Genomic DNA, 9,696 nt, shown 5'->3' with positions numbered 1-9,696 from the left:
GTTACATTAGCTGAGTGCTTCGCAGGGATGGATATCTGGTAAGACAAGTGAGTCCTGACCATGTGATGTCTCACCTCCTTTGCCCCCAGATGGGTCCTTTTTTATCTCAGGCAACATTGATAGATCACGAATTTTAAGTCCAAGGACAGTCAGTATTGCTGACAGAGTGCTGCAGGCAGGGAAGATAAAGCCTATATTTAGTGAATGTCAACTCATGCCAGAAAAGGTTATTTGTTATTCATGTAATAGTTGATATTTGTTGTCTCGGGGCCTCTTCAGGGAATGATGTGTTACAATCGTTCCTGAAAGGCTATTAACAACTTCCACATCTTATAATTCCCTGAATCTCCTGGAGAATTGTCTGTCAGGTACATTATCCCCAGGGTTGCCACTGGGAAACCCACAAGGGGATAAGTAACTATTTCTAGAGTGGAGGGAGCTTGTCAAGATTGGGTTCCCAGAGTCTACAAAGAGCTATAAATTTCAATGTAGGGAAACCCACATTGTGGTCACTGCAATTCTTACTAAGCCAGACATATGTTCCGCAAGAACCATTCCATCTCTCATCCTTATACATCTGGGGGGGCGGGAAATGCAACATTCTCCTGTTTTTGTTTTTCCCATTAGCCTGGAGGCTGACTTGGAAGAAAAAGTCTCATCCCAGAAGAGTACTAATATGAGCATCTGGTAAGTGCAATAAACTTTAATTGGTCAAAGCCATTAAGAAATGAGTCAAAAAAAAAAAAAAAAGAAATGAGTCAGACTTGAAAATGAGCAATATGTGACTCTATCTCTTTCTGCAAATCTACTTTTTCCTTCCCAAGCTGAAGATAGGTTTCCTTTGCTGCTCAGTCCACACAGCTTGAAGTGGAAATAGATTAAATTTTAAATTTTCATATCTTCTCTGCCCAAGAACTAACCCTACTTCACCTGGCCATCCCCCACCACCCCTCAAAGACCCCTGAGTGAAAGGGCAGGGACTTTGATGCAAGGATGGAGATAATCACAGGGCCATTTTCTCTTGGAGATTTCTCTTTAAGCTGAAGAGAAGGATCTACACACTAGAAGTAGCTACTGTCAAGGTAGAGAGGCCTTCTACACTTTATGTGCAAAGTGGTGAAAGTCATTGGTGTTTGGGGACCCAGAAAACTCAGGGCTGCATCAACATTAGTCACATTGGCAGCTCTGAGAGCATTGGTGCCTGACATAGCATCATTTTTGTCAAAGCAGGCACTGGCAGAACAGTAGTGATGAGCGACTTAGATCAGAAGGGAAAGAAAATAGAGGGTTCTATCCACCAGGGTGAGGGGAAAGGGTTCATGTGAGAACTTTCTGGGGACTCTAGATAGAAACGGTGGCAAATGATAAAAGCAGAGATTTCTTTTGTGCCAGCCAGATGTAGAGGTGAGGGAAATTACAGAGAGAAGAAACCTCCCAAGAAGGACTTTTAATAATTTTCTTCCTTCTGCTTCTTGCAAAGCTCAGAGCCTGCCTTCCCCTCCATCTTTGCCCACTTGATATTCCATGGTGAAATGCTGTAGTCTCCACAGATATTAGAGAACAATTTTCCAGTGAACATTGTTGAATGCCCCCTATGTGGCAAGAGCAATGCCAAGTGATATGATACAACTCTATCCTGTGTTTCCTGAAACTGTATCAGCCTGAAGCCCAAGAGTGATAATAAACAACAGGTTGTTTTTTCATCTACTGTTACAATCCCTGCAGTCTAAGGAAAATTGCTTTAATTATTTCTGGCAATTTCCCAGAAGTTCTTGCATGAGCTCTGTGTTCTCTGGAGTCCAAAGCACCAATGCCTCTCTCCATTTTGCCTATCTGTATGTAGAACACCTCTCTCTTTCCATTCAATTTTATTAATCAATCATTAAAAAATTAGTTTAACAGAATCCCTCCATTTTCTTTAGTTTCTGCCACACACTCTCATCCTTTTGGCTAAGACATAAGACAATGGGGTGGGTTAAATACCAATAGTAGAATCAGAGATGTGTTGTCTTGCATTCTCTGGCATGCAGCTCATTCTACCCCAAAATCAGTCTGTCTTCATAGGCAAGTAGAAGTATTGGCTTATAAAACTGAGTTTCCCTATACAAATATAAAATCTGAATAAAATCCAGTCCACGTGCTCTCCAAAGTATCTTACAAGTGAAAAAGAATCACAAAAACAAAAGAACAAATACATAATTATTTATATTTATAGATCTTCCCTGGTGGCTCAGACAGTAAAGAATCCACCTGCAATGTGGAAGATCTGGGTTCCATCCTTGGCTTGGGAAGATCCCCTGGAGGAGGACATGGCAACCCACTCCAGTATTCTTACCTGGAGAATCCCCATGGACAGAGGAGCCTGGGGGCTACAGTCCATGAGGTCGCAAAGAGTTGGACATGACTGAACTAAGTACAACACATATATATTTACATGTGTGTGTTGGTCACTCATGTTCAACTCTTTGGGACCCCATGGACTGCAGCCCATCAGTCTTCTCTGTCCATGAGATTGTGCAGGCAAGAATACTAAAGCGGGCTGCCGTTTCCTCCTCCAGAGGATCTGTCCAACCCAGGGATCCAACCCACATCTCCTGCATTGGCAGGCAGATTCTTTACTACTGAATCACCTTGGAAGCCCATATATATTTGAATAGTGTATATTTTATATAAATAAAAGTCACTATAAAATATGCATTGAGAACACATACTTCTATCTGATATATGAAAGAACTTCCTAAATCTTTAAGAAGTATATTCATTCATTCAACAAATACATGTTGATTGCCTCCAGTATGCCTTCAGGAGGCATAGTGATTTAAAAAAAAAAAAAAGATAAATTTCCTGATCTTATAAACCATCTATTTTATCGATGCAGTTAGAAAATCAATAAGAAATTATTTTTTAAGAAATAATAAAATTCTTAATAGTAATGAATGACATAAAGAAAAATGAAGGGCAATGGAATAGAGAATATCTTGAGGAAAATTTCAGTTGGGGCAGTCAGAGAATTTCAAGACAAGAAAAGCCAGATAGACATAAACTTTCACTGTATGTTAGGAAATTCTAAGGACGAGAAATTGAGCATGGCAAGAGAGAGTGCTAGAGAGGTAAGAAAAGGATTATGAAGAATCTTTTATGCCATAATGAGGAATTTGGAATTGGAGTTGAAGGCCATGGAAAACAACTAGAAGTTCTTAAGAAGGGAAAGTGAGGAAATTTTTGTTTTAGAAAGATAATTCTTTTGTTGTTGTTCACTCAGTAAGTTGTTTCCAGCTCTTTGTGACCACATGAACTCCTCTGTCCTCTGCTATCTCTGGAGTTTGCTCAAACTCATGTCCATTGAGTCAGTGATGCCATCCAACCATCACATCCTCTGTCAATCCCTTCTCCTCCTGTCCTCAATCTTTTCCAAAATCAGGGTCTTTTCCAGTGAGTCGGCTCTTCAAATCCAGTGGCCAAAAGGTTGGAGCTTCAGCTTCAGCACCACTCTTTCCAATGAATATTGAGAGTTAATTTCCCTTAGGATTGACTAGTTGATCTCCTTGCAGTCCAAGGGACTCTCAAGAATATTCCCCAGCACCACAATTCAAAAGCATCAATTCTTTGGTTCTCAGCCTTCTTTATGATCCATCTCTCACATCTGTACATGACTACTGGAAAAACCATAGCTTTGACTATTTGGCCTTTGTCAGCAAAGTGAGGTCTCTGCTTTTTAATCTGCCATCTAGGTTTGTCATAGCTTTCCTTCGAAGGAGCAACCATCTTTTAATTTCATGGCTGCAGTCACCATCCACAGTGATTTTGGGGCCCAAGAAAAGAAAATCTGTCACTATTTCAACTTTTCCCCTCCTGTTTGCCAAGAAGTGATGAGACTGGATGCCATGATCTTAATTTTTTCACTCTCCTCTTTTACCCTGATCAAGGGGCTCTTTAGTTCCTCTTCACTTTCTGCCATTAGAGTGGTATTCGTTAGGAAATATGAAAGAAAACTTGAAAGGAGGAAGACTACAGGAAGTAAAATGAATTTTAAGTTTATTACAAGTGTATTCAGATGAGAGATGATGAAAGTCTGACATCGGCAGTATAATTAGGAATGAAGAAAAGGAGTATGAGTGTGAGAAAAGTGAGAATCAATGGAGCTTGGTCATGCGCTGGGTGACTCAAGGATAATTCTAAATTTTCTGGCTTTTATTGAAAGCTCCTTAAGGGTAGAGACCATGCCTTTCTTGTCACCACTGTTTTTCAATGCCTAAAACAGTGTGTTAATTTGTGGTAGATGTAAAAATATATTTATTTAATAATAAGGTTCTTCTTCCCCAAAAGCAATAACAACAAGACTTAAGAATTGATTAGATGCACAGGTTAACGAAAGGTAGAAGTCCTGGGATGACTGCCAAGTTTTCTTTTCTTGAATAACTGGATACACTGTGGTACTATTTATTGATAAAGGGTACATGAAGAGAGGAACAGTCTTCAAGCAGGGAGGAGAATTTGATGGATTCAGTTTGGGAAATCTTAGATACAAGTGTCTATGATATCCAAGTTGACATTCAAAGAGCACTGGGAATATGAGCCTGAATATGAGAGGTGCACTAGAGAAACAAATTTGGGAGAGATTGGCATACAGATAGTATGAAACCCATGGGAGTGAATAGACTCATCCACGAATATCTGTAGGATGAAAAGAAAACAAGGCATAAGATGAAAACCAAAGACATGCCAATATTTCAGGGACTGTCAAAAGAAGTAAATTCTGCAAAACGACTGGAAAGAAATAGCCAGAAAGATTAGAGGAAATCTGAAAATTAATTCAAAGAGGAATAGAAGTTCTCTAGGAGAGAATTCTAAGAAGTCTAAAAACACATGGACTGAGAAGTGTCCACTGAATTCTTTCAAGACTTGGCAGAGCAATTCATTGGAATTCCTGGGGCAGTAGACAGAATGACATGAGATGTGAAATAAGTAGGATGTGAGGAAGTCAGTTATGTGAGGGGTTGAGTCAGGGAAGAGAGAGTCAGGAAGAAGCCAGAAGTAGTCATGGATCTGGAAAGGGATGTAGAAGATGGAAGAAACTGAAGCTGAAAGTATGAGTCCAACAGAGCAGGAGAACACTGAAGTTATAGAAAAGAGAAGGGAGTTTTAAGAGAAGTGGGAACGTCAGGGTACATATGTGGAGGTATCAATCTTTTCAGGAAAGAAAGATAACGCTTTTTTGTAAAAGGAGGGAAGGGGGAAAGGAAGGATAAACGGAGATGCAGACAAGTTTCCTGCATCGTGTCAAGAAGTCAGGCACATCCATCTAGCAGTGGCTTCTATTTTCTGTGAAATGACAGTAAGTGAAGTAATTGATGTGAAGGGACGTGTTGGAGTAAAAAGTTTGAGAAGAAAGATTTAAAATCGCCATTGTGAAGACAAGAAAGAAACCTGCTTTACCCCTAGTTTGGCTGTCAACCATAGTTTGCATTTATTGAGTAATCACTATTTGCTAAAACCTTTGCATACACCAACTAATTTCATTTTCACAACAACCTTTAAGGTAGGTGCCATTATTATATATAAGAAAATTAAGATTTAGAGAGGTTACGTGACCTGGGGTCTCGTTTCACTGTGGCCAACCTCAGAGCCCACACTCTCCAGGACTTTTTCTGTCTCTTGGAGAGTACTCCATTCTTCTAAAATTATTCACATGTATATGTGAACATTTGTCCTCTGAATTATTTTCTATGACAATTATTTAATTTTATTAATTATTTAATGACAGTATTTTCCATCCACAAACTGATTTCAAGTTTCTTGGGTTAGGAGCTTTGTCTTCTATTATTTCGTGTTTTCTACAACTCCAAGAAATGCAGGAGCACAAATATTAACAACACTTTATAAACATGAAGCCTTTTTTTTTTGTAGTTATAGTTAAAATATTACAAAACTGTTAAAAGGGAATCTTTTAAATCAGCCACATTTGGGCATAACTTTTTCTATGTGTTCCTCTTTAGCCTTATCTACTAAAGAAGAACAGTGTATTCTATAACTACATGTGTTATATAACTTTTAAAATTATTTATAAATATTTTCCTATGTTTCTCACAGTGTTCAGGTAAACTAATTTTTTGAGGTTTAACTTTTTACACTTGTCAAGCACATTACTATATTTTTTCTTTTTATCTTAAAAAGACAAAATAGTTTGTTTACATCTTATGAATCCTAAATGGTAGATGTCTGACTTATTTCCAAGAACAATGGTTCATATGGGATTGGACAAAAAACTGTAAAATATTCATCATTTATATCTCCATGTTTGGCATGGAGTCCTTTAGTGTGTCAGACTCACAGATATGTTCTAACACACAGCTGACAGGCAGCCACACAAAATGGAGAATGTGCAACAGTTGGTATCAACATGGAAAGTAGGAAGAGAGCCTTTGCCTATGGTGGGGGGATATACAGAGATCCTCAGAAACCTCAGAGGAGGAAACGTTCCAGTAAGTAAATCAACTGAAGAAATGGATGGTCATGCCTAAGGTCCACTGACCTCGGGCTTCCCTCGTGGCTCAGATGGTAAAGAATCTGCCTGCAATTCAAGAGACAAGGGTTCAGTCCCTGGGTTGGGAAGATCCCCTGGAGAATGGAATGGCAACCCACTCCAGTATTCTTGCCTGTAGAAATTCATGGACAAAGAAGCCTGGCAGGCCACAGTCCATGAGGTCACAAAGAGTCGGACATGACTGTGACTAACACACAAAGTCCACTGAGGCTTGGTAGAGAGCATCAGAGAGGAAATAGGATGGCCTAAAGAGAAAATATTTAGTAAATGAGACAAGACTAGGTGAGTATGTAAAAAATGAGAAGGGAACTTTTTTTTTCTGTCAGAAATATTTCATCCTCTAGGACTCCCCTGGTGGTCCAGTTGCAGGGGGCACGGGTTTGATCTCTGTCGGGGAAGTCCACATGCCGCAAGTTGCAGCCCCCAAAAAAGTCATCCTCTGGTCTTCATGCAGACACATTCAAGTAATGGAAAGGGAAAACCAAACTAGCATCTCTGAATTTCTCCTCCTGGGTTTCTCAAGTTGGCCAGAGCAACAAGAGCTGCTTTTTGCACTTTTCCTGTGTCTCTACTTAGCAGGGCTGTTTGGAAACATATTCATCTTGCTGGCCATTTCCTCAGACCATCGCCTCCACACTCCCATGTATTTCTTCCTCGCCACTTTGTCTGTGGTGGACCTCTGCCTTCCTTCATCTACAGTACCCAAGATGCTCCTGGACATCCAAACACAGACTCAGTCCATCTCCTATCCTGGCTGCCTGGTTCAGATGTATTTCTGTATGATGTTTGCCAACATGGACAATTTCCTTCTCACGGTGATGGCCTATGACCGTTATGTGGCCATCTGTCACCCTTTGCGTTACTCCACCATTATGACCCAGCACCTCTGCATCTCCCTCGTGGGTGGACCTTGGGTGATTGCCTTTTTGAACCCCCTCTTGCATACCCTTATGATGACCCGTCTGCATTTCTGCTCTAACAATGTCATCCACCATTTCTTCTGTGATATCAATGCTCTCCTCCCTCTATCCTGTTCTGACACCAGTCTTAATCAGTTCTTGGTTCTTGCTGTGGTGGGGCTAATCTTTGTGGTACCCTCAGTGTGTATCCTGGCATCCTACAGCCTCATTATCTCTGCTGTGATGAAAATTCCTTCTGTCAAAGGAAAATTCAAGGTGTTCTCCACCTGTGGATCTCACCTTGCCTTGGTCATTCTTTTCTATGGAGCAATCACAGGGGTCTATATGAGTTCCTCATCTAACAGTTCAACTGAAAAAGACACAGCAGCATCAATAATCTTCATGGTCATAGTCCCTGTGGTCAATCCCTTCATTTACAGTCTAAGGAACAATGAGCTAAAGGGGGCTTTAAAGAAGATTTTAGGCCAGAGCAAAATCTTCTCCCAGTGATTCATTCTGGCTGAGTTCAACAGGTGGTAAATCCTAATGAGATCATTATTTTCATTCTCATAATTGAAAAGCTGTTACAAAATACCTACTTTTGCTTTATTGACTACACCAAAGCCTTTGACTGTGTGGATCACAACAAACTGGGAAATTCTTCAAGAGATGAGAATACCAGACCACCTGACCTGCATCCTGAGAAATCTGTGTGCAGGTCAAGAAGCAACAGTTAGAACTGAACATGGAACAATAGACTGGTTCCAAATCAGGAAAGGAGTATGTCAAGGCTGTATATTGTCACCCTGCTTATTTAACTTATATGAAGAGTATATCATGCAAAATGCTGGGCTGGATGAAGCACAAGCTGGCATCAAGATTGCCAGGAGAAATATCAATAACCTCAGATATGTAGTTGACACCACCCTTATGGCAGAAAGCGAAGAAGAACTAAAGAGCCTCTTGATGAAAGTGGAAGAGAAGAGTGAAAAAGTTGGCTTAAAACCCAACATTTAGAAAACTAAGATCATGGTATCTGGTCCCATCACTTCATGGCAAATAGATGGGGAAAGAGTAGAAACAGTGACAGACTATTTTGGGGGGCTCCAAAATCACTGCAGATGGTGACTGCATCCATGAAGTTAAAAGATGCTTGCTCCTTGGAAGAAAAGTTATGACCAACCTAGACGGCATATTAAAAAGCAGAGACATTTCTTTACCAACAAAGGTCCATCTAGTCAAAGCTATAGCTTTTCCAGTAGTCATGTATGGATGTGAGACTTGGACTATAAAAAAAGCTGAGCACTGAAGAACTGATGCTTTTAAACTGTGGTGTTGGAGAAGACTCTTGAGGGTCCCTTGGACTGCAAGGAGATCCAACCTGTAAATCCTAGAGGAAATCAGTCGTGAATATTCATTGGAAGGACTGATGCTGAAGCTGAAACTCTCAATACTTTGGCCACCTGATGCAAAGAACTGACTCACTTAAAAAGGCCCTGATGCTGGGAAAAATTGATGGCAGGAGGAGAAGGGGTCGACAGAGGATTAGATGTTTGGATGGCATCACCGATGCAATGGACAAGAGTTTGAGGAGGATCCGGGAGTTGGTGATGGACAGGGAAGCCTGGTGCGCTGAAGTCCATGGGATTGCAGAGAGTCAGACACAACTGAGCGACTGAACTGAACTGAACTACAGAATACCTAATTAAACTTGACACCTACCTCACTTTGCTACAAACTCTAGGAATGACATGATCATAGGACTTATCCACTTGAGTTCCCTAAGATATTAATAATGTGGGCAAATATTTAAGTCTCTGAAGATCACAATACAAATATGCAATCAGCATTAAAATGAATCATTAAGACATCCCATATGTCTAGGATTAATGCAGGAATATACCATGGGGAAAACATAAAATTTCCCTAGGACTGCCCTAGAGTAGACAGGAATAGGTAATTACATTGTCATTCATGAAAAACAGTAGAGAATAAATGGGCTATGTAATGAAAGTTTCAAACCATGACTACAAGTTGAGGTAAGAAAAACAAAGATATTAATAAAGAGGTCAAGTAAGGCTTCAGTGAAAAGACAGTACTTTAATCTGGGTCTTAACCACAGATGAGTTTTACAAAGGAATAATGAAAATATTCAAAATATATGAGGAAGAACTTTAGGTAAGGAGGACCACGGTGTGTATGAGCAAATGTATTGAATAAATTAACCTTAATGCAGTGTAGGGTCCATATTGG

General features: G+C 40.1%; 1 protein-coding gene across 1 annotated transcript; it reads left to right on the top strand.

Annotated features, from left to right (window-relative positions):
- Nucleotides 1–6,314: 6,314 nt before the first annotated feature.
- On the top strand, nucleotides 6,315–8,187 carry OR1F12 (olfactory receptor family 1 subfamily F member 12). The gene has a single exon (XM_002697485.5). It carries the CDS (start codon nucleotides 6,949–6,951, stop codon nucleotides 7,951–7,953), a length of 1,005 nt encoding a protein of 334 aa, XP_002697531.4. The 5' UTR covers nucleotides 6,315–6,948; the 3' UTR covers nucleotides 7,954–8,187.
- Nucleotides 8,188–9,696: the final 1,509 nt, after the last annotated feature.

The sequence above is a fragment of the Bos taurus genome, chromosome 23, assembly GCF_002263795.3.
Source record: "Bos taurus isolate L1 Dominette 01449 registration number 42190680 breed Hereford chromosome 23, ARS-UCD2.0, whole genome shotgun sequence".
NCBI classification, from domain to species: domain Eukaryota; kingdom Metazoa; phylum Chordata; class Mammalia; order Artiodactyla; family Bovidae; genus Bos; species Bos taurus.
This window is presented reverse-complemented; position numbering and strand designations above follow the sequence as displayed.

Coding starts and splice junctions, on each gene's coding strand:
- OR1F12 (XM_002697485.5), top strand. CDS start 6,949: ATGCCGCAAGTTGCAGCCCCCAAAAAAGTCATCCTCTGGTCTTCATGC.